Source organism: Zalophus californianus, chromosome 4 (assembly GCF_009762305.2).
Source record: "Zalophus californianus isolate mZalCal1 chromosome 4, mZalCal1.pri.v2, whole genome shotgun sequence".
NCBI classification, from domain to species: domain Eukaryota; kingdom Metazoa; phylum Chordata; class Mammalia; order Carnivora; family Otariidae; genus Zalophus; species Zalophus californianus.
This window is the reverse complement of record NC_045598.1, coordinates 42,208,444-42,234,675: the sequence shown is the minus strand read 5'-3', so window position 1 is coordinate 42,234,675 and position 26,232 is coordinate 42,208,444. Positions and strand designations below refer to the sequence as shown.

The window sequence follows — 26,232 nt, the reverse complement described above, 5'->3', positions numbered from 1 at the left end:
GACTCATTGGTTAAGTGTCCGACTCTGATCTCACCTCAGGTCTTGATCTCAGGGTAGTGAGTTCAAGCCCCACCTTGGGCTTCATGCTGGGCATGGAGCCTACTTTTAAAAAAATCTTTAAAAGCAAACCAACAAATACATAAAACCAGGTTTAATAAAAAAAAAAAAAGATCACTCTGAGGAAAACTGAAAGCATGCTGACATGGAGTTAAGGTAATTCCAGCTGATGACTTCAATTTTCTTGCTTAGAGTAAATGGTAGAAAGTCTGAGAAGAGCAAAGAATATCTGAAACAATTATTAGGAGCACTGAGTAGCTGATCAGGGAAATGCTCAAAAACTCCTGGGTAGTGCTGAGAGGCCCCATCTTCATATTACTGACTTGACTCTTCACCATTCAGGTCTCAGCCTTAGTTACTGCCCCCCCAGAGAAGCTATCTCTGACCATGCAATCTAAAGTAGATGGCTTCTCTTTTTATTCTCTATGAGAGAATTGTGTTTTTTCCCTCAGAGAACTGATCACAAGTTGTAACTCCATATATGTTTGTTTGCTCCTTAACTACAGTTAAGAAAGAAATAAGTCCCACTGAATTATATGATCCATGAGAGCAAGATTCCCGTGTTAACTATTGTACACTCAATACCTAACATAATGCCTGGCACACAACAGGTGTTTAATAATTTTCTTCTTCTCTGGTTCTTCCTTCCCATACATTTTACTTCTATTGGGCCTCTTCTGAACCCACTAGTAACTCCTTTCACACATACATTAAGGATCTTCTGCTAAGGACCCTTGTACAAATGAAAAATGGAAACAGATCCTGAGTTAGGACCAATGTTTTCCTGTTCACACCACAAAATATATTTACACATTTTTAAAAAGATTTTATTTATTTGACAGGGAGAGAGAGAGAGAGACAGCACACAAGCAGGGGAAGTGGCAGGCAGGAGAGGGAGAAGCAGACTCCCTGCTGAGCAGGGAGCCCAAACCGGGGCTGGATCCCAGGACCCTGGGATCATGATCTGAGCCAAAGGCAGACACTTAACTGACTAAATCACCCCAGTGCCCCTATTTACACATTTTTTAATGTTAGTTTTGTCTTTTACAGATGAAACTTTAGACTCTTCAGTTAATTAAGACTGATTTTAATCTTATAGTGACTATCACAGTGCATTACAAAATTTGCTCTCAAATTTTGATATCATACACATACATGTAGTAAAATAGGTTACTCCTGGTCTCTCTGGGTCATTCTACATTAAGTAAATTTTTCTAGTAACTGAGTTTAAGTCTCTACATTTAAGAGTAATAAAATTAAAAGAGCAAAGAATTTTAAAAAGAGCATGAGATCTAGAAATCAATCCTATGTTAAAAACCTGGTTTCCACATTGATTTGCTATTTGACACTAGACAAATTATTCCACAAGTCTAAGATTCCTTATCTGTAAAAGGAAGACTCCTTATCTGTAAAAGATATGATTCTTTATCTGGGGTGCCTGGATGGCTCAGATGGTTAAGCGTCTGCCTTTGGCTCAGGTCATGATCCCAGGGTCCTGGGATGAGTCCTGCATCTGGCTCCCTGCTCAGCGCAGAGCCTGCTTCTCCCTCTCCCTTCTGCCATTTCCTCTACTTGTGCTCTCTGGCTCTGTCCATCTCTCTGTCAAATAAATAAATAAAATCTTAAAAACAAAAAGATTCTTTATCTGTTGTGTGCCAGGCACTATGTTAGGTATTAAATAATTATATTTCCCTCACAGGGATTGCTGTGAAGATTAAATAATATATACAAAAATCATTTTGTAAACTGAAAGCACTACACAAATGTCATTACTATATCTGAAGGAAATCTTTCTAGATTATCTTTTCCTTCTTTCAAAAATAAACATAATGAAGAATCACCTATCTTTTTTCCATGACCAATAATTGTACTTGCTACAATGTATTTAAGCTAAATCTTCCTTTACTGTCATACCATCCACGTGGGTTGTTAGTCGGCAGCCTGTGCCCTTCAGATTATTCTTAATTTGTTATGGTTAAAGAACCAAGCTAATTAGAACCATGTACATTTAAGAATATGCTGTAGGTTATCTACACTGATGTGGTTGCTATCTAGATGTATCTGTGGGAGGAGGTAAGCTTAGTATCCTCCTACTCTATCATCTTTCTCAGTACTCCCACTTAAGAATATGCTCTAAATGAGGGTTCCTCAAGGGCTTTTTTTTTATTTACTAGAGAGAGAGAGAGAGAGAGCAAGACAAAGAGAGAGCACGAGCAGGGAGCAGAGGAAGAGGGAGAAGCAGACTCCCTGCTGAGCAGGGAGCCAGATGTGGGGCCCAGTCCCAGGACCCCAAGATCATGACCTGAGCAGAAGGCAGACATTTAACCGACTGAGCTACCCAGGCATCCCAAAGGCTTCTTTCAAGGATTAAAGTACAGAAGTCTAAATGCAAGGATTTTGCCCCAAAGCATTTTTTCTTTCTTTCTGGTTTAGGCTATAGACAGCTGAGGTGACCAGCAATGTGACCTCCAGAGAAGTGGGGTACCGCTCGGGGAGTATAAGTCCTCAGTCACCTAGAAAGTCTAGTTGACTGTTCAAGGATGCAATCCATAATGTTTCAAAAGGTATTACTTTTTTTTCCCAAAAGGCATTACTCTTTTCAATTTAATCCCAAAACAGAAGGCTAAACATGTCAAGGTATATCAGTTTAAATTAGGTACACAATATAACACAGAGGTATTACCATTAGATGGCAAATATCTTATTCTGATTCCTAGCTCTTTTTTTTTTTTTTTAAAGATTTTATTTATTTATTTGACAGAGAGAGACATAGCAAGAGCAGGAATACAAGCAGGGGGAGTGGGAGAGGGAGAAGCAGGCTTCCCGCAGAGCAGGGAGCCTGATGTGGGGCTCGAACCCAGGACTCTGGGATCATGACCTGAGCCGAAGGCAGATGCTTAACGACTGAGCCACCCAGGCACCCTGATTCCTAGCTCTTAAACACACATTTCTTGGAAAACTTTTAGCACCATGACATAGAAAAAGCAATGATTATGACAAGAGAATCAAAGATCCCAATAAGTAAAACTCTTTAGCATCGGGCTTATTTTAATAAAAACTACTACCAATACCATTACCCCTTTGAATTGGGAAAATAGAAAAAAATTTGAATGTAAATAAGTTAAGATTTTCTAAAATCATTATGTTATTAGAAAAAATGATATTATAAAGTCTAAAAGTGTTCATAGAACTTTTTTCCATTTTATTATGAAAATGTTCAAATACACAGAAAAACTGATGAAACAACTTTTTAAAATTGTGACAAGAATTGGCAGTATGTTCTTTTGCATATTGTCAGTAGTATCTACTCTTTTTTGTTTTTCAATTTTTTATATTTTAATTATTATCTATCTTAATCTACATCTGACAAATTCATAAGTTGAATTATAAACTTGTCATGTAACATACAACACAGTCTAGAAATACTGTAAGGCTTTTTTAATTTTTATTTTTACTACCGAAGTATAGTTGACATACAGTGTTATATTAGCTTCAGGTAAGTACTATCTACTCTTGTCTCTTTTGCAAAGAGATTAATTCAGAACAGTTTTTGGGGAATGAGGCAGGAAATAACATTGGGGTGATACAAATGGGGACAGCATTTTCTCTGACCCTCAGTTTCCTCATCTTGAAAAGAAGAGGTAGAAAACACATTCTGATGACACTACTCTGGAGGATAATTTTTAGTTACACTTACTTAAAAACTACTTCCATTATTTTACCCATATAAAGCATTTGCCACAGAGCTAGTATATAATAACAAGTATCTAATAAATGTTAGCTGCTATTATTAGCTATCAGTAGTTATAGTTCAAAAAGAATCTATATAATAACAAGTATCTAATAAATGTTAACTGCTATTATTAGCTATCAGTAGTTACAGTTCAAAAAGAATCTGGCAAATTAAAACTTTAGTTAACGTTTATTTTTTTGATTCACAAGTTTAGTTATATGTATATATATATTTAAATTGAGTATGTTAAGCATAGTCATTAAATTGAGACGAGAAAGAAATGAAAGCACTGACATCATCTCTTAAATTACTGTGCAGTTTTGTAAGGGACCTTTAACTTTACCATATGTAGTACCTATTGATATTAACCCAGTTCCTTTGGCAGGCTGAATTCAAAGAGACTACAGACTTGAGCAAATTAGTGAAAACCAAGGAGTTCAAACATCTTCTTTCCAAAATTATTCCAAAATGCCTCAATTATACCCTTATTTCTCCCACCCTTCCTCAGAATGCATTATCTGGATTCATACATTATATATATAATAAAGCCACAGCAAAAGTGTACAGCATTATCTGGCATCTAGGAACAGGAATATCTCTAATGTGGATGTAGGAAGATTGTGTGGCAGTGAAAACAGCACAGATTTGGAATCAGACAGACTTTCATTTGAACTAGGACTCTACCATTTACCAGCATTATGACCTTTAACAAGTTACTTCTCTGAATCAGTTTCCTTATCTGTATACGAATGGGATAATAATGGTTATTTTATAGGGTTTTTGAGAAAATTCAAGGAAAACATAAAATGCCTGGCACATAACAATCAGTAAATGATATTATTATTGTCACATATTCATTCTATTTTATAGTTGTTGACAAATTATATTTCCTACTTGAAAGAGTTTATAAGCCAGAAATTAAAAAGGCATTATGTATTTCAACTTAAAACTTAATCAGAAACAACAAAAATTCTCTACATAAACAGAATTCCACAGATAAGACTTTTTCAATTTATTTTCAAAATTTGTTTTTGAAAACAGAAGTATTAAATTAGCTGTGCCTTCCCAATTCAAAGATCAAAAGCAGAAACTCGTTTTTCCATAATTGTATTTATTTATTTTTCCCACTGCCAAATGAAGATGTAAGGTATTTTATACCAGCAAACTTCTAAACGGGTATCTTGAAAGATAAGTTATTTTTGCCATGGGAAAGGCAAAAAAAAAAAAAAGAAGAAGAAGAAGAAAGAAAGAAAGCAATTTTCCTAGATAGAAAAGAAAAATACTTATTCCAAATTACATAGTAAGTATCAGGACAGGCAAAAATAAATGAATTCCTTTTCCTGGAATTAGACTCATCTGGCCTTTTCTAAGAAAATAATTAAATGGCCACAGCAGCAGCACTTCAAAATCCAATGCCAATTAACAGCACATAATTCTTAGTTCCTCTGCTTATTTTTTTTACCATGAAAAGCCATGGTCTGAAGCAGTCGATCAGCCACCTCCTGTGGGAATACTCCAGGTTCCTGCAGGCACAACGTTCCATCTTGTCTTGCTGAACAGAACTTCTCAAGGTGAGTAGTCAGGAAATTCAAGCAGATATCAAGTAAGGAATAGGGAGATGCTTCCTCCTTGGAACCCAGGAAAAAACATAAAGGGAGCAAAAAAGCCAACAAGTTAGTTTCCAGAAAAGTAGAAAACAAAACATTCATTTACTCATTCAACAAGTATTTTTACTCAGTGTCTGCCATATGTTAGATACTGTGTTAGGCAGTGGGAATATAATAGGTAACCCATGTTCTCAAGAAGAAGAGAAACAATTATTTACATAAAGTACATTATATACTATATTAGAGGTCATATTGAGTAGTATGTAAGTACAAGCAGGGTGCCCTAATCAGTCAAGGATGGTCAGGGAAGACCTCAGAGGTATAACAGATTAATCTTCCTAATTTACTACCCATGACCCTCCCCTGCTCAAACCTTCCACAGACTTCCATGGGCCTGAAGACAAAAAATAAAATTCTTAGATTGTTGGACTGATGCCTGAGTCCTTTCTTTCTTTCCTTCTTTTTTTTTTTTTAAAGATTTATTTATTTATTTTGAGAGAGTGAGAATGAGACAGAGTACATGAGAGCGGGGAGGGTCAGAGGGAGAAGCAGACTCCCTGCCGAGCCGGGAACCCGATGCGGGACTCGATCCCGGGACTCCAGGATCTTGACCTGAGCCGAAGGCAGTCGCCCAACCAACTGAGCCACCCAGGCGCCCGATGCCTGAGTCCTTTCAAAATCTAGACCAAATTTACTCTCAAATTTATCTCTCACAAAATCCCCATCCCAATCTGGTAATTCAAATATGATGAATTTGTCTGGGCAAAAGAATTTGCTGTAGGTGTTAACATCCTCAAAACAGAAAAAGGTTAACTCTGCTATTCCAGTCTGAGGAATAAAGAACTAATCAAATAAGCACAAAGATTTAAGTGTAAGGGTTTTAACTACAGAAACAAACACTGTAAATGTCTCCAATAATAATATAATTAAAATATAATTATAGTAGCTATCATCCATTAGGTGCTTTCTTTATGACTGTGCTGAGTATCTTATATGAATTATCCACTACTTTGGTGATGCCTTTGTTAATTTCCCAAGGCAAAATTTTACTCTCAGCACCTGACAAATTAACAACAGCTATTAGGTACCGAATGACAGCTATGTGGTACTAGGCACTAATCTAGCTATTAGGTACTGAATGACAGCTATGTGGTACTAGGCACTAATCTAGCTTCTTTATATATACTTGCAATCTTCAAAAGTTTGTTTTGAACAAGGCAAACAGGCTCAGAGGGGTGCCTGGGTGGCTCAGTCCGTTAAGCATCTGCCTTCAGCTTGGGTCATGATCCCTGGGTCCTGGGATGGAGCCCCACTTTGGGATCCCTGCTTAGCAGGGAACCTGCTTCTGCTTCTCCCTCTCCCTCTGCTGCTCCCACTGCTTGTGCTCTCTCGCTCTGTCAAACAAATAAATAAAATCTTAAAAACAAAACTGCGACTCAGAAAAAATAATTTACATGTCAAAGATAAACAGCCAGCAGATGGCAGAGGAAGAATAAAAATTAAAACAGCTATTTTTCATGAAACACTAAGCCTCAGGTCCTGGTTCAGAGTTCTTTAGATACATGAGTTCTTTCAATTTTTACATCCTATGAATCAAGCACCATTATAATATGCATTTCAAAAATGAAACTGAGGTTTAGGTTAAATATCTTCCTTATATTTACATGGCCAACATGTTGCTAAACTGGGACTCCCAAAACAAGAATGAAGCCACAGCCTATATTTTTAAGTTTTTAACCACTATGCTATCATAATATTATAATCATAATTGAGCTCATACTACTTGTTAACATATGCTATATGCTATAAACTATGTTAAGCACTTTACATATATAATTTAATTTACTTCTCATAAAAATTCTATTCTAAAAGTTAAATTCTTTCAATATCCCCATTCTACAAAGATGAGGATACTGAAGTTTTGAGGGGTTAAGTAATTTACCTACGGTGATACAGCTAAGAAGTAGCAGAGCCAGAATTAGATCCCAGGAGATCTGACTGTAGAGTTCAGTTTGTGCTTTAATAAATCACTACAGTGGCTACCATTTATATCTGACTCCAAATCTAGGATTCTTTTACAATCTCATGTTAATCACAGTTTTTTATGACTGTATGTCTCCCCAACTAGACCATGATGTTCTTCAAGTTCAAGGAACCTATTAACGCTTTCATTATATCCCTAGCACCCAGCATAGTCCCTGACATTTGCTGGTTCAAAAAAAAGGAGTTCAAATTAGAAGACTAGTAAAGGGACTTGCCCCATGTCACAATATTTCTAAGAAGTGGGGCCAAGGAATGCCTGGGTGGCTCAGTCAGTTAAGTGTCTGCCTTCGGCTCATGGCATGATCTTGGGGTCCTGGGATCGAGCCCTGTGGCAGGCTTCCTGCCCGGCAGGGAGTCTGCTTCTCGCCCTCCCCTTCATGTTCTCTTTCTCTCTCAAATAAATAAATAAAATCTTAAAAAAAAAAGTGGGGCCAAGACACAACCCAGATCTGTTGATATGAAGTCCATACCTTTTCCACTATACCATACCATCTCTCAGAACAATTATTAGTTTGGCACTAATATAAATTCCAAAAAACAATTTGGGGACCAGTTGGTTGTTATGATGGCTCAGACATGAGGTACTGATGCTGTGGATTAGGGTAGAGGCAATGAACATGGAAAAAAAATCAAAAGTGAAAAATAATTTGAGGGAATAATTAACAACATGTAGTAAGCATTTCTGAATCCCCAGTACCTAGCACAATGCCTGGCACTCTACTAAACAGGTGAATGTTATTTGAAGGATTCAGCAACATTCATACAGCATACGTTTGACATATACTATCTCATTTAGCCCTCACAACAGTCTTGTGGAGCTGGTATAGTAGACACCATTTTGCATAGGAGAATACCAGAGTTCAGAAAGAATAAAAGACTCAAATTCATCCAGTTAGAAAGTGAAAAAATTGAGCCAAGGTATCAAGGTATTTAATTCCAAACATTACACCCTTTTTCTCATTTCACATAGCACCCTCTGGTGAGAGAGGAAGGGAGGTGGAGGAAGGGAAGCTGAGATATTAAAAAAAATAATAACTCCCAAGATTTAAAGTAGGAGTTAAGCAGGGTAACCTGGGAGAAAAAGTGTGTGTGTATGTGTGTAGAAAGAGAGGAGCACGATAAAGCAAATGGGATAAAATGCTAAACGTCTGGGCAATTTTGGTGACTGCTATGTGAGAATTCTTTGTATTATTTTTGCAACTTTTTATAAGTCTGAAATTGTCAAAATAAAAAGTTAGAAAATAAAAATTAAAAAAAATAATCTCACTGACAAAACTGATAAGAAGACTAGGCAAAGGATTGTTTCTTCAGAAGAATTTGTTGTAGTCATAGAGAGTCTGTCTGTTCAGGCAAGGACAGAAAAGGAACTAAGGCTCTGGTGAAAGAACTGAGCTGAATATGCAGATTTAAATAGCATCCCCTAGTGGTGACAGCTGAACGGTAAGAATAGATAAATTCTCAGAGGCAGTGATCAGGAGAGATTACTAAGCCCTGTAATTAACTATCACAAGTACAGGGGGCAGAATGACATGGTCCCTGAACAATGGCTGAAAAAAATACCCTACAGCAAATACGAAAAACAACAATTCCAGTATGAAACAACAGTGCAGCTCTTTTTTTAAATTTTTTTTTAGTTAATGTGTTTTCTGGAACAGGATATAGTCCTGACAGTGAATTATTCAAATAAAGTTTGCCCAGATTGGTCCTCTCAAATACTGCTGGTCAGAGTGTAAACTGGTACAATTTTTCTGGATATGAAAGATTTAATAATCATAAAAACATCCACACTCTTGATCCAGTACTTCTTCATTAGGTAGAATTTACCTAAAAATGGTAAATAATCATAGATATTAACAAAAGTATATAGGGATTGATTACAGTTTTTCTGACCAAAAAAAAAAAAAAAATCCACACATGCAAATGTCTAAAATAAGAGAAAATGGTAAGTAAATCATGGTATATCAATTCTTTTTTTTTAAAGATTTTAATTTATTTTATTTATTTATTTGAGAGAGAGAGAGTGAGAGAGAGAGAGAGCCCAAGAGGGGGTAGGGTCAGAGGGAGAAGCAGACTCCCTGCTCAGCAGGGAGCCTGATGTGGGACTCGATCCCGGGACTCGGGGATCATGACCTGAGCTGAAGGCAGTCGCTTAACCAACTGAACCACCCAGGCGCCCTCAATTCTATATAATATTACACAGCAATATGTATGTTTCTGAATAACTTTTAATGACACAGCAAAATGCTAAGAGTAAAATATTACTAAGCTACATAAAAACAGTATGTAGCAGGATTTCAATTAAACATCTACACAGCCACAGGAAATTATATTGCCTGAAAAGTGTTTCAGGAGCTTAGAAAGCTACCTCTAAACTAAATATGTTGTGGTGTATCTATAGAGAAGAACAAGGGAAAGAAATGAAATAAAAAAGGATAGAGGATACCTTGAGGTTAGGGGGATGTGGCATAGAGGAACACACAGGGGAAAAAATTGCAGTGGTCATGTTCTATTTCTTAAGTTGGGATGCCAGGTTTTTAGATATTGGTTTATTATGTTCCATGACTTACATAAATGTTCATATGGTTTTCTGAATATATCAAATTATTAAAAATGGAAAAAGACAAAAAATAAAAACTAGTGGAAATGAAAAAAAAGCTGTTTCTGTTTTTTTAAGATTTTAATTTATTTATTTGACAGGGTGGGGGGGAGAACAAGCACAAACAGGGGGGAGCGGCAGGCAGAGAGAGAAGCAGGCTTCCCGCTGAGCAAGGAGCCTGATGTGGGGCTCGATCCCAGGACCCTGGGATCACAACAAGAGCCAAAGGCAGCCGCTTAATGGACTGAGCCACCCAGGTGTCCCTGTTTCTGCTTTTCAAATATTATAAGATAACCAAGAAACTATCATTTTATCAAAGATATTTTTCAGTATGTGTATTCAAACTAAAATAGACATTTTTATTAGACTCAGTAACATTTTAATTTTGAATGAAAACATTTATGTATATACACACATACATATGCATACTTATTATTCCTAAATTGGCCATAATGTAACTTCTCACCACTGCTCTTATACCCTTTCCCTACACAGTCTTACATTCCCTAGAGGTTTTAACATCTGATAATGATGGACTGGGTTGCAAAGGAGTCTTGGGAAGATTTTCAGAGGAAAGGTAGAGAGGCAGCTATGATGTATAAGGGAAGCAGACAAGAAATAAAAAGAGATTTTGGAGAAGCATTATCTGTGACCTCTGTTCTACTTTACAATGTTCCAAAATTTGCAAATAAAGACTCAGAGTTATTTTGAAATGACTTTTTGGCTGAGGGGATTATGTTCCATGGATTATGACACTGCTGAGACTAGATACATAGGTCACAACTTAAATAGTTAAACATAAGCAATTAAAGAATTTATTCTACTATTAAGGGTAGGTGTATACACATGTCTTCTCTTCTGCTCCTGCCTTTATATATCACAGAGCAGGGCCTTGAAGGAACAAAACAGAGGAAAAGGATGACTAGAATGAAAGGAGGTCAGAAGAAGTCTTGACATGACATTACCTAGGGGAGACACAGAAGGCTCCCAGATGTTGGAAAAAAAAAAAAAAGAAAGAAAATAGTAGGAATTTTCATCACTATACATCTGTCTGGCACTTCAATTTATAAAGCCTTTTCAAAACAATCATGACGACTCTGTGAGTTATGGAGAACAGAAATTATTTCTGTTAGGAACCTGAGGTTCAGAGGAATGTTTACCAGTGGTAGCCATGCTCCCTTTCTTTATATATGCTGTTCCCTCTTCCTAGAATGCCCTCTGCACCTGTCCATCCATCAAATTCCTATTCATACTACAAGAGCCAGTACCTATGTCCACTCCTCTATGGTGTCCCTCATATACCAAAACACAGCCAGATATAATCACACTACACTCTGTATATAGTTCTATTATAGTTATCTACTTTTGCTTACATGGCTGTCTCCCCCTCTAAACTATGATTCAAGAAAAGCAGTTCTCAAAAATTTTTTTTCCTGTGGCCCACTTAGGTAGGGCAAAAAACTTCATAGCCTACCCATCCTTCTTGGTTCCCAAGTTCCAGTTGGAAAGTGTTAACAATGAAGTTATCATTACAAGGAAAAAAAAAATTTTTAAGATTTTTTAATTTATTTATTTGGCAGAGAGAGACACAGCAAGAGAGGGAACACAAGCAAGGGGAGTGGGAGAGGGAGAAGCAGGCTCCCCACTGAGCAGGGAGCCTGATGCGGGGCTCAATCCCAGAAACCTGGGATCATGACCTGAGCCGAAGGCAGATGCTTAAGGACTGAGCCACCCAGGTGCCCCTACAAGGCAATTTTATAAATATCTGGTTTAACAACAGGAAAATGAATGTTTCCTATTTCACAATACATTGTCAAAGTCTAAATTTGGAAATTTTTATGTCAAAAATACTATTAATGCAAATATACATCACCATACATGAGATTAACCAAATAAAACACAACAAATGATACCAATAATAAAGTTAAATTAATGACAATTCATAATTAAGATAAAAAACTAGCAACCATAAAAAAACTACCAACTCAAACACTGCTGATGCATTGATTACAAAGCTCTCTTCCAAGGAATTACAGGAATTCCAAAAAGCTACATTTGTACATATGTAGTAGGAACTTTGCAACACTTGCAAGTGTCAGACTTCTTCATAAAAGAGTCTTGGGGCACCTGGGTGGCTCAGTTGTTGAGCAACTGCCTTCAGCTCAGGTCATGATCCTGTAGTCCCAGGATCGAGTCCCGCATTGGGCTCCCCGCTATCAGCGGGGAGTCTGCTTCTCCCTCTGACCCTCCCCCCTCTCATGCTCCCTCTCTCTATCTCATTCTCTCTCTCAAATAAATAAATAAAATCTTTTAAAAAAAAAGTCTTCAATAAACTCGTAATCTGCTAACTTTAGCTTTATGATTACTAAATTGTAGTAATTCTTAGTAACTAAGTAGTTCTCTAGTATGGAGGCTTTAGTACATAAAAATTAACGTCTCAGGAAATGCATCATTTACCAGGCCCTAGGAGTTAGGAAAGGAGTTTTAGAACAGTTCATCATCTATCAGCAGGAGCTCAATGTCCCACATACTGAAAACGACTGGGGTTAAGACCCAAGCCTTATCCATTTTTGTGTCCTCTACTCTTACAGAGCAAATGACTGGTGTCTACTGAGTATGTGAATAAATGAACTATCTATAAGCAGATTCCCTGCTTTCGAAACACTGCTTCTTATAAGAACATGGTACAGGGCGCCTGGGTGGCTCAGTTGGTTAAGTGACTGCCTTCGGCTCAGGTCATGATCCTGGAGTCTGGGGATTGAGTCCCGCATTGGGCTCCCTGCTGGGCAGGGAATCTGCTTCTCCCTCTGACCCTCTTCCCTCTCGTGCTCTCTATCTCTCATTCTCTCTCTCTCAAATAAATAAAATCTTTTAAAAAAATAAAAGAAACATTAAAAAAAAAGAACATGGTACAACTAGGGGTATGGGATAATGAAGACAGGGCAAAAAAAGAATAGCTCCTCAAAACAGCTTTTTCCACTTGACTACTTTCTGATAGCAAGAAAATGTCTATCAACTCTCCCTCTCTTCAGAAAAGACATCCATGCACTTATAGCAGTATATCTTTTTGGATGGCTTTCCATTTCTTTAGAACCCAGTTCCATACCTTCCAGACAACAAAAAGGATCCCTCCTTATCTATCACTCATTAAAATCCTAGGTCCAGTAGGATTTCCTTCTACTAACTACAATGCCTCTGTAAAAGTCATTTCATTTTTGGGCCTCAGCTTCCTTATCCATAAAATGACATTTGTAATATTTTTCCTTTCATTTCATAAGGTTATTGTATCAAATGAAATAAAGGATATGAATATGCTTTGTTAACTCTAAGACATTGTTACCAGAGACATCCATATAAAGTGTATTTTTCCTTATAATTAATCAAAAGAGAAACCTCATTACTGAGAGAGTCTGGAGGCCACAGGGTCTCTCTTTGAGGAATCTCATATCGACACTCATTAGCTCTTCCTAAACCTTCTCATGGCTTTCTTTTAATCATCCTTAATTTTTCTTTTATCTTTTTTTTTTGCTTTCTTATATTCTCTTTCCTTGAAGTATTTAGTCATCTACACAACACTCAGCTAGAGGCATTCTCAGCCACCTCCCCATGACTTAGTTATCTATCTTGTAGGTTGGTTTGTTTTATAATTTTAAAAGCTTCATCAGCTACTATATGGCCAGGGTCATGGTAAAGCAGCATTTCAATATTCTAGGCAGTGGCCCATCCATTTCTACCAACTGGGGAGGTGGAGGACACTGGGAATTCTCTATATATCACAACTGTAATCTACTGTTGGAGGGGTCTGGGGCTTCCACTGCTACTGGTATGACAAAAAACTGAAAGAGATCAGGGATCTTTTACACTTGGAATTGAAGCCCCATAAAACGTACCCAATAAATTATTTCTTGAATGAATTAGTAAATTACTACATTGTAACTTGTCTGGAAATTCATTTTATTTCTCCTATTGACACTACTTCAGGAAATATCTGGTATAAAAGTATTAAAATTGCCTTAATTCCTCAAGATAGACCTTGTGGGTTTCAGGATCACTGAATATTGAGGTCTCTCTTTTGGTTAATTATAAGGAAAAATACACTTTATGGATTATGCTGGTAACAACATCTTACAGTAAACAAAGCAAGCTCACATCCTTTATTTCATTTGATACAATAATCTGATGAAATGAAAGGAGAAATATCACAAATTTCATTTTACAGATAAGGAAGCTGAGTTACAAAAATAAAGTGCCTTTTCCAGAGGCACTGTGGTTAGTAGAAAGAATACTGGACCTAGATTTGAATTCTAGGTGGTGTTACACTACAAATTATCTCACTTTTCTGACCCTCAATTCTGTCCTTGGTAGAATGGGGATAATATTGGTACTTATCTCATGATGATATTGTCAGGATGAAGTGAGAAAGTGTGTTTAAAAACCCGTAGCACAATGCCTGATAGAGTTAATTACGCAGTAAATATTCCCTTCCTACTAGCAATGATCTCACACAAGTAATATAAGTTTAAGTTTCAGACACATAGGACAGCAGGTTCATGGTTGTAAATTCTCAAGAGAGACCTTTCCCATTCAGAGTCCATATCAAGACAAAAAAGCTTCTTTGTCTCCCTACACCATCAGGTAGACATTTTTTAAGTCTACCTTTTCACAAAGGATGTAGACATTTTAGGATCCTGGCTTTTTGTAGTTCTATCAGTTCTAACTCATGTGAATCAGGCTCAAAATCTCATTTCCTACCTGAAATGTTCCTAAACCTGACAAATCCTCCAAGAGAAGACAAATGGCTCTGATGGTGCTTTTTTTTTTTTTTTTGGAACACCTGGATGATTTTTTTTTTCTTAAGATTGGGCCAGGAACCAGTGACTACAAAGATTACAAACTTGATAATTTTATGATTAAAAATAGTTTATTGGGCGCCTGGGTGGCTCAGATGGTTAAGCGTCTGCCTTCGGCTCAGGTCATGATCCCAGGGTCCTGGGATAGAGTCCCGCATCAGGCTCCCTGCTCCTTGGGAGCCTGCTTCTCCCTCTGCCTCTCTCTCTCATCGAGTCCCGCATCGGGCTCCCTGCTCCTTGGGAGCCTGCTTCTCCCTCTGCCTCTCTCTCTCTCTCTCTCTCTCTCATGAATAAATAAATAAAATCTTTAAAAAAAATAAAAATAAAAATAAAAATAGTTTATTGACATCTCTCTGGAGGATTGTGTAATACTGTTCTGAAAAGTGGTGGTTTGGGAGTCGGCCTGCCTAGTTTAAAGTACCAGCTCTACCACTTAGAAAATGATATAATTTTAGGCAAAGTACCTAATCTCCCTGCACCTCAGTTTTATGATCTGTAAAATACAGACAATAACAGTATTTACATCATAGGATTATTGTCAGAATTAAATAAATTCTAAGTGCAAGACACATAGAACAGTGACTGATATATTAATTGCTCAGTAAATACTACCTATTATTATAGAATAAAAACTCTATAGAACAAAACTGTGTTTTGTTCACTGCTGTATTCCCAGAGCCTAAAATAATGCCTACAACATGGGGCACACTAAATGTTTATTGAAAAAACAAATGAATAGTCAGGCACAAATTTATTGCTAGGTTTATTTAAAATACTTTTGCCCCTACGCCTGGGTGGCTCAGTCGTTAAGCAGCTTCCTTGGGCTCAGGTCATGATCCCAGGGTCCTGGGATCGAGCCCCGTATCGGGCTCCCTGCTCGGCGGGAACCCTGCTTCTCCCTCTCCCACTCCCCCTGCTTGTGTTCCCTCTCTCTCGCTGTCTCTCTCTCTGCTGAATAAATAAATAAAATCTTTTAAACAATTAAAAAAATAAAAAATAAAATACTTTTGCCCCTAGATAAAAAGACTATCTGACAATAGAGAAATAGCCTAAGTCTAGCCCTGAAATTAAAGTGTGGGAATGAAAGGCAGACAAGTGTCATGAGTTCATGGGTATAAGAAACTTCAGATATTGGACAATCTTTGACTCCTCATTTTAGTAGTACTCCATGGGAAATCTCTTCTTAGTTTATTAGTTTTGGCTTTTTGGGTTTTTTTGTTTTTGTTTTTGCATTTTCTACTGCTGATTCAAGCAAGTCAGATTTCTAGCAATAAACATCTAAGATAACCTTAGATATGATCTAAACCCTTCATCTTCTCCTTCCCCAAACACAATCATTTTACAAATGAGGAATAAGGTCAAGAAGGTAACGCCAAGGGCACAGATATATTGTGTTCAAGGGTACAGATATATCAAACTATTTGGAATGGACTATGGGCATTTATTTTTCTTTTTTAAAAATCATCAACTACTCCTTAAAGATCTCTAGATGCCAGATAAAAACGGAGGTAAGGCAAGATTCTTGCATGTATCACTTCAAGGCCTGGCCAGTGTGGCCAACAGCTATATGCTAAAGGGCAAGGAGCTAGAGTTCTATCTAAAAAAGATCAAGGCCTAGAAAGGTAAATAAATCCCCTTACTTTCCACCTTAACTCATGTAATAAAACAATCTAAAAAACAAAACAAAAATTCAGGTCAGTAATCACTGAGCATATAAACAGATCATAGGATTCGTGAACTCAAAGAGATACTTCAGCATTATTTTTCTCTTAACTACTAGCATGAGTTTTGAAATATAATAGAGTAAACAGAGAAGCCAGGTTAATAATGGAAAGAACACTGGGCTTGCAGTCAGTGCTGACTCTGCTACTTACTAGCTGTGTGATCTTAGGAAAATAAATTCTCAGTTTTCTTATTTGTAAAATTGATGCTAAACTTTTTTTTTTAAGATTTTATTTATTTGACAAAGACAGACACAGCAAGAGAGGGAACACAAGCAGGGGGTGCGGGAGAGGGAGAAGCAGGCTTCCTGCTGAGCAGGGAGCCCGACATGGGGCTCAATCCCAGGACCCTGGGATCACGACCAGGGGCTCAATCCCAGGACCCTGGTATCATGACCCGAGCCAAAGACAGACGTTTAATGACTGAGCCACCCAGGCACCCCCGATGCTAAACTTCTATCTTGACTACTTCACAAAATGGTGATGAAGAATAAATGGATGTGTATATGAAAAATGACTTTAAAATACTAAAATACTATACAAATATTAACATAACCAAAATTTTTTGGTGTGAAAAGTTGGGTAATATATTCATGGAGGTAAGAGCTCAAGTGCCCTGATCCCACAGGACTATAGCTAATAGAATGTATCTACTATAATAACTTACCTTTAACTTTCTAGAATCTTAAGAGGTGGAAGAGATCATAGAGAAGATTTAATACAACTTTTTCATTTTAGAGATTTTTAAATGGAGGCATAGAGAGGTGACATGATTTGCCAAAGGTTACAAGTTCTATGAAAAGAAAAAACTGATATTATATAACCAAGAACATTCAAACTTTAAAAATGTCCTTAGAAAAGGAGAATATGACATTGCACAGGCATTAAGATGCTGGAGAGCTAAGAAAAATGCCTGTACAAGGGAGAACTAGAGATAGGAAAAAAGAAAAAAAAAACCCAGAAGATTTTTATAGAGCTAACAAAATGTTTAAATAATTAACCACCCCTCTAGATTTACAAGTAACTCATTCTTTACCATCTGTGTTTAAATATTCTATTCTCTGAAAGGACATCTCCACAAATTATAGACAAATAATTTGTAAGTGTTTATACGAAAAGACATTGCTTAGCAATTCATCGTGAAATCATTTGGCTTCCTCCCCAACTCTTCCTGCTGAACTGTTTTTTTTTTTTTTAAGATTTTATTTATTTATTTGACAGAGAGAGCACAAGTAGGCAGAGCGGCAGCGGCAGGCAGAGGGAGAGGGAGAAGCAGGCTCTCTGCGGAGCAGGGAGCCGGATGTGTGGCTTGATCCCAGGACCCTGGAATCATGACCTGAGCCAAAGGCAGATGCTTAACGAACTGAGCCACCCAGGCACCCTCCTGCTGAACTCTTCTAGACAGAAACATCCATATATCCCAGGTCAAAAGTAACACTTGGGCTAGTAAGAGAAAAACTATCTGATCCAACATTTCTTGCCCTCAGGGGACCTGTACAGAGTATTCATCCTTTTTTTCCGTCTTTCATAACTCACATCTCAGTTGACATTACCTTATCATATTCTCTACAAAGTGCACACACTCTTTTACTGAACAAATATTTACCTACTTACTATGTCTCAGGCATTATGCTAAGTGCTTAAAACATGAAGTTGAAAAAACACAGTCCTGTTCTTGTCCTCAGAGAGCTCACAATCTGGAAAGACAGCCACCTTCCTTAACTAACAATGCCAAGCACAGGAGAGGCATATAGAAAGGAGTAACCCAAGGCTGCCTGGGGGTAACTGAAGGCTTCGCAAAGGAGATAGGCCTTAAGGGGATATTGAAGGTTTAATAGTCAAAAAGTCAGGAAGCGAGACAGCATTCTAGACAAAAAGAACAGTGTAAGCAAAACTTAGAGGCACAAAAAACTCTTAAGGTGTGCTCAGTATTACTAAGCATAAATGCAAAGACTTTTCTCATAAAATGATTAGATCATTAGATTAAAAGACCAGATAAGGGCCCTTGTATACTATGCAAAACACAATCATTTAGCAACTATTTGCTGAGCCCCAACTATGTGCTAGACACTGTCAAGTACACAGGATACAGATCTTTGTAGACGCATTGCTGTCCACATATATGGTTGCCACCTGAGTTGTGCAGTACAACCTGTGTGGCCCTAGCAACCCTATAAGACTGCTATTAACTAGTGGGACCCAAACTGCAGGCTCCTTAAGTATGGTAGAGTCCACAAATTCACACACATACCAACTATGCTCTGTATACAATAAAATTTTGAAATATACACTATTTTCAATGCTGTTAAATTAAGAGTGCAGTATTGGGGCACCTAGGTGGCTCAGTCCGTTAAGTGTCTGCCTTCGGCTCAGTTCATGATCCCAGGGTCCTGGGATTGAGCCCCACACCGGGCTCCTGGCTCAGCAGGAAGCCTGCTTCTCCCTCTCCCACTCCCCCTGCTTGTGTTCCCTCTCTCGCTGTGTCTGTCAAATAAACAAATAAATTCTTAAAAAAAAAAAGTGCAGTATCATTTTAAAAGTTAAAAATAGAACTATCCTGTGATCCAGCTATCACACTACTGGGTATTTACCCAAAGAACACAAAAACACTAATTCAAAGGGATACATGCACCCCTATATTTATAGCAGCATTATTTACAATAGCCAAGACATGGAAGCAACCCAAGTGGCCATCAACTGAAGAATGGATAAAGAAGATGTGATATATATGCATGCGCGTGCGCGCGCGCGCGCGCGCGCACACACACACACACACACACACACACACACACACACACTGGAATACTATTTAGCCATAAAAAAGAATGAAATCTTGCCATTTATAACGACATGATGGAGCTAGAGAGTATAATGCTAAGTGAAATAAATCGGACAGAGAAAGATGAATACCAAATGATTTCACTGATGTGAAATTTAAGGAACAAAAGAGCAAAGGAAAAAAACGAGAGGGAGAGAGTCAAAGCAAGAAACAGACTTTTAATTATAGAGAACAATCTGATGGTTACCAGAAGGGAGGGGATGGGGGTATGGGTTAAATAGGTGATGGAAATTAAGGAGTACACTTGGGGGCACCTGGGTGGCTCAGTTGTTAAGTGTCTGCCTTCGGCTCAGGTCATGATCCTGGAGTCCCGGGATCGAGTCCCACATCAGGCTCCCTGCTCAGCAGGGAGTCTGCTTCTCCCTCTGACCCTCCCCCCTCTCATGTTCTCTCTCTCTATCTCATTCTCTCTCAAATAAATAAATAAAATCTTTAAAAAAAAAAAAAGTGTCTGCCTTCGGCTAAGGTCATGATCCCAGCATCCTGGGATCGAGCCCGCATTAGGCATCCTGCTCAGCAGGAAGCCTGCTTCTCCCTCTCCCCACTCCTGCTGCTTGTGTTCCCTCTCCCACTCCCACTGTGTGTGTTCTCTCTCTCTGTCAAATAAATAAATAAAATCTTAAACAAAAGGAGTGTACTTGGTGTGATGAGCACCAGGTGATACACGGGAACTGCTGAATTACTATATTGTACACCTAAAACTAACCTAACACTATATGGTAACTAACTGGAATTAAAATAAAAACTTAAAAACAAAACAAAAAAAACAACAAAGAAATGCGGTGATAGGGGCGCCTGGGTGGCTCAGATGGTTAAGCGTCTGCCTTCGGCTCAGGTCATGATCCCAGGGTCCTGGGATCAAGTCCCGCATCGGGCTCCCTGCTCAGTGGGGAGCCTGCTTCTCCCTCTGCCTCTCTCTCTCTCTCTCTCTCTCTCTGTCTCTCACGAATAAATAAATAAAATCTTTAAAAAAAAAAAAAGAAATGCGGTGATAGTTATATCCAATTTGACTTTTCATTTATTGGAAATGAACTATCTATACTTCCAATATTTTATTTGTGGAGACAGGCTTGCAAGTAGCAGCATGAAACCATTCCTTTTGTCGTTTAGAAATAAAACAGAACAATTATAAAAATGTTTTGATTTTTTTAAGTACAAAAATGCAACAATTCCAAATTTAAGGTTAAAAAGTCAGTTCTTATCTATTTTGATGCCATAAACATAGTAAATTTCAATCTACATTGTAATATATATTCATTTGAAAATATTACAAATAATGCTTTATCTTATGTTAATGTGTCATTTGTTAAACAGGAAAAGGCTGAAATTTGTTTTAATGTATTTTGTTCATTATTAAGTTAACTACGTAATTTAAAAATAAAGTATATTTTACTTAAAATTATTCCTTATACCACACAAAATCTATTTTAAAAAAACAAATGAGATTGGGAAGTGCTGATTCTTTTTACATGACCTAATATATGACCCTTGGGAGACCTACTGTTTGTAAATAAAGGACTTTGGTATAGTAAATTCACTTTAATATTCTCATAAATCCCTAACAGCAACATATGTGAGAACTGAGGCCCAGTGAGCAAAACTGCAAAGCTATTAGTGATTCTGTGCTGCTTCTACAACTCCATAGTAATGCCTCTATGGAAAATTCACTTTGCCAAAAAGTGGTGTACTCTGGCACCACTCTAACTTTGTATTTTATTTCCTTATATTCTCCTTCTTCTAGTTTAAATCACCAGCACCAAAACAAGCCTAGGGTGAAAGTTCACACACTTATTTTCAGCTAGACTAGTGCAATAGCTCTTCCCACACCAAAACATGTTTCATATTGATTTAGAGCTATAACCTCCAAAATCTCTTAATTATGATATTCCTTCACACACAAAAACAAGGTACTCTGGGTCTTTACAGTGAGGCCAAAACTCCTAAGCCTATGACTCAAGGTACTCCATGATCTGACCCTAGGCTCACCCAGTCTCATCTTCTCCTGAACCCTCAATACTAGAGCCACCCATGTCCCAGAATACATCATGCCTGCTTCGGGCCCAGTTTTTATGCTCAAGCTGGTCCCTTTGCCAAGAATGGCCTTCCTTCCCAAACTCTTATCCAATAAACCCCCACTTGTTAAAACCCCCAATTCAAATGTCCCTTTTTCAACAATGCCTCCCTGACTTTCTGATCATCCCCAAAGTCATTTATTCATTTAACAAATACTTATTGAGCACTTACAATGCACCAGGTACTATGTAAGTGTTAAAGATACAATGGTGAGCCAAACAAACATGGTCTCTACATTCACAGAGCTAGTATTTTTTTCATTGGGATGCTATGAGGATTAAATGAGATAAAATATATAAAGCACTTAAAACAGCATTTAAAATACACAACCATGTTCAATAAATATTAGCCTAACCATACTATCTAAAATAGTTGCCATACACTCATATACCTTTGACCCTTAAACAGCACAGGTCTGAATTGTGTGGGTCCACTAATACACAGATTTTTTTACAGTATGGTATTGTAAATGTATTTTCTCTTCCTTATGATTTTCTTAGTAACACTTTTTCTCTATCTTATAAGAATACAGTTTATAATACATACAACATACAAGTATGCATTAATTGACTCTGTCACTGGTAAGGCTTCCAGTCAACAGTAGGCTATTAGTAGCTAAGTTTTTGAGGAGGTAAAAGTTATACTGGGATTTTTGACTACACAGGGGTTGATGCCCCTAACCCTGGCAATGTTCAAGGGTTAACTATATAATGTCACTTTATATTGTACCCTGATTTATTTCTTTTTAGCACGTATGACTGCTTCTCATTATAATTACAACTGATATGTATTCTATGAAAGAGGGCTACGTAATAGAGGGGGTGTGACTTAGGGGTCTTTTTGAGGGGTAAGCAAGGCAGATGAGGTTTCCCTGAGTTCTCTGAGAACTCCAGGATATGCAGTTAAGCAGGCAAAAGAGGTACCACCACAGGTCATTCACTGTGCCATTCTTCCTATCAGTTTTCCACAATACAACTCCTATAATTTAATCTTTCAGTTTTCTTCCTAAAAGCAAAATCCTGAGAAGCCAGCTGTGACTATCCCATACCATGATCCCACAACTTTTCCTTTCTTTACACGCTTTGCATTTAAAATTACTCTTTTTGTTTGATGTCTAGACTGTCCACACATACAATATACAAAAAGGCAGGGATCATATCTGTATTATTTGTAATATTCCCAGTGCCAACACAGTCAATGGCACTCAAAAAAAAAAAAAAAAACAAGAATAAAAAGAACTACATCTTAAACCTGTGGTTCTCAAAGTGTTGGTCAGAGAACAGAGAACATCAGCATGACATGAGGACTTGTTAGAAATGCAAACTGGGGCAGAGGAACCATGAGAGACGATGGACTCTGAAAAACAAACTGAGGGTTCTAGAGGGGAGGGGGGTGGGGGGATGGGTTAGCCCGGTGATGGGTATTAAGGAGGGCATGCTCTGCGTGGAGCACTGGGTGTTATGCACAAACAATGAATCATGGAACACTACATCAAGAACTAATGATGTATGGTGATTAACATAACAATAAAAAATTAAAAAAAAAGAAATGCAAACTGGGGCGCCTGGGTGGCTCAGTCGGCTAAGCATCTGCCTTCGGCTCAGGTCAAGGTCCCAGGGTCCTGGGATCAAGCCCCGCATCAGGTTCCCTGCTCAGCAGGGAGTGTGCTTCTCCCTCTCCTACTCCCCCTGCTTGTGTTCCCTCTCTCTCTCTCGCTGTGTCTCTCTCTGTTAAATAAATAAATAAAATCAGAAAGAAAGAAGAAAGAAAAGAAAGAAAAGAAAAGGAAAGAAAGGAAAGAAAGGAAGAAAGGAAGAAAGGAAGAAAGAAAGGAAGGAAGAAAGAAAGAAAGAAAGAAAGAAATGCAACTATCAGGCCCTACTCCAACCTAATAAATCAAACTCAGGACGTGATGGCACAAACCCTCCAGCTGATTCTGATTTATGGTAAAGTCTGAGAACCCTTGTTTTAGACATCTTAACTATTCAAAACACAACAATGAAAATTTTGAAAAATATAAAATGCAAAGCTTTGTAATAATGTTTAACTCTATTTACTGAGTGCCTACTACATATATTGCATAAGGAAATAAAAAAGAACAGCCTCACAGGTAATTCTCAGCTCATAATAAGCTAATATTTTGCCTTCTCTTCACTTCTCCCGGACATACACTCTTAATTCTGCATGTATGTGTTTTTTGTTTTTGTTTTTAAAGGTTTTATTTATTTGTTTTAACAAGTAAAGAAAATCAAGTTAGTTGCAGGCGAAGTCGAAATTATAGTCATGCCTAATATATCTTCCTAGTCACATTTCCTACTATACATCCTCATTTCCTCAACTCTCCATGCTAAATAAAGGTAATCTGCTACCTATAATACATCCTAATTACTTTCTACTCTCATTCAAACAAAGCATTCTTTGCCTTCCCAAAATGATCTATATAAACCATATTCATCTTTCTGGCCCAGCACAAATGACACCTTTGGATCGTAAACACCCAGAAAGAGTTTAAATCTTCTCCTTCTGTACTCATACATTCATTCTCAGTGGGAGAGCCAATGCTTCCAAAAGCCTAGAAATTTGGTGTCTTAGGCAGGACAGCTTACTTTATTCTAAAGAGATCATTGCATCTTACTAAATTTATTTTTTGCCCCCAAAATAAAATTCTCCAACTCACTCTATGTAGTCCTCTAGTTGTCTCAAATTTCAGTTTAAGATCATACTTGTCAGATAGGAAAATGAGAGCACAAAGTGAATCATTCAAGCATGGATATGGCCTGGGCACTGGGAATAACAGGAATAAGTAGGCACAACTGCTGCCTAGAAAAACCCCACATTTCAGGGGGAGATACAGGTTACCACACAAAGATAGTGTGATGGATTGTGTATGTGAAGGGTTGTTGTGGAGGGAGACACAGAAGAACCACCTAAAAATGCAGTCAGTTAAGAGAAAGTTCACAGATTAAATGATTTTATAATAAACCACTTTCCTAAAAAATGAATGGGGTAAAAACAAAAACTGACTAACCTCCTAGAACATGATTACCAGGACTTAGTTTTGACTAGAATATCTTATTCCTCCCAGAGACCAAAATTTAGATTGCTGATATGATCAGCAGTGTTTATTAAATGTACTGCAAACCATGTGTAACCCAACTCAATGAAAAACCAACTGAAGCCTCAACTTATTCTGAAACAGGAAGGAGAAAATTTGCAAATATAAGTGTCTCTCAAGCAAAGGCAGAGAGCGCGAAACAAACGATGGTATTAGAAGGTATTAAAAAGACTGGCACAATCTGACTGCGAACCTGATTTTGTCTTCAGATGCCCTGGTCTCTGCCTCCAAACAAAAAACAAACCGTTTGTTCTGAGTAATAATTAAGCTTGCAAATAAATATTTTTAAATTTCCCAAGCTGTACGTACCTCCACATTAAAAGACACTCAAAATAAATAAAAAAAAAAAACGTTTCAAAACATGTTTAATTATTTGTCAAAGGCTAGGTATCTCAAAAGGTCATAGAACGGATGCTGGCCGTCACCCCATGCTTCATTCCAAAACACACTATCACCCAGGTTTTGCAATAACCCTAGGCAATAAGGCGTCAGGCTCTCTCCAATACTTCCCATCTCCCCCTTCCCCTCTACAAAAAAGAAAAAGAAGAAAGCTTACAAATCCCTATCTGCCCGCCCCACTGTTCCTGGGAAGCAATTGCCCTCAAATTGTTCCTGCACAGACCCCTGAAGCCTTAGAAGGAAATGGGGACAGCTGTGAGTGCGGGGGAGAAACGACATCCGATTAAGGGGGAGAGGAAATGTGGCTGGTAGAGGACGAAGGGGAGAAAGAATACGGAGAGAAGGGGGCAGTGGAGATAAAATAATTAAAGGGTGTAAGAAGCGAGAGCAAAGAGCAGGAGCGAAAAATAGGGAGGAAGAAGAGAGGTACAGAGATCCCAAGAGATAAAAAAGCAAAACGGTAGAGGAGAAAAGGAAGGTCGGGTTAAAGGACGAGGAGGGGGCGGCAACGGGGAACGCGAAAGAAGCTGTCATTGGGGGTGATAAAAAGGGTGTCACCGGGAAAGAGAGAGCTGGGGGGGATGTCACCCCAGCAGGTGGACGGGGAACAGGGGGAAGGAGAAGCGGGGGCGCCGAGGGGGACAGTAGCAAGGGGGTGAGGTAAAGGCAGGGGGCAGACGGGGGCACCAGAGCTAGGGAGGGGCAGGCCGCGGGGGCTAAGGTGGCGTGCGGCTGAGGCTCCGGCAGGCCTCGTTCCCTCACCATGGCTGCGCCGGCCTGGTCCTCGGGCGTGCAGCCTCTGTCCTGGGTTCGGCGGCGGGCCGGGCCTGAGCCCGCCCCCAGGCTGAGCCGGCGCGGGGGCTCCAGGAGGCTCCGGGAAGCGGCGGCTCCGGGCTTGGCCCAGGCCTCGGCCTCCTTCCCCCAGAAGCTGGAAGTGCAGCAGCCGCAGCCGCAGCCGCAGCCCGACCCGGAGCGCAAACTCCGCCCACGCGAGGCCCCGCCCCCCACTGGTAAGCTGAGTTTGGTCCCGCCTCCGCCCTCATTGCGCAGACTCAGTCAAGGAGTCGCTACCGCGCGCCTGACCTCTGGGTTCTGCTCCCTTGCCGGGCCCTTAAAGGAGCCACACCCCCCTCAAATCGTAGCTTCTTTCTAAAAATAAGAGCTTTAGATATTACGTCATAACAGGAGATTGGAGCACT

At 38.6% G+C, this 26,232-nt stretch overlaps 1 protein-coding gene across 1 annotated transcript in view; it reads right to left on the bottom strand.

The window, feature by feature from the left end:
- The window catches only part of ZYG11B (zyg-11 family member B, cell cycle regulator), a 68,094-nt gene extending 42,065 nt beyond the window's left edge, over window positions 1–26,029 (bottom strand). Inside the window, exons 1-2 of the mRNA XM_027604296.1 lie at window positions 25,796–26,029; window positions 5,253–5,418 (exon numbers count right to left, since the gene is read on the bottom strand). Of these exons, the coding sequence (XP_027460097.1) occupies window positions 5,253–5,418; window positions 25,796–25,798 (169 nt within the window). The 5' untranslated portion in view covers window positions 25,799–26,029. The remainder of the gene's footprint in view (window positions 1–5,252; window positions 5,419–25,795) is intronic.
- Window positions 26,030–26,232: the final 203 nt, after the last annotated feature.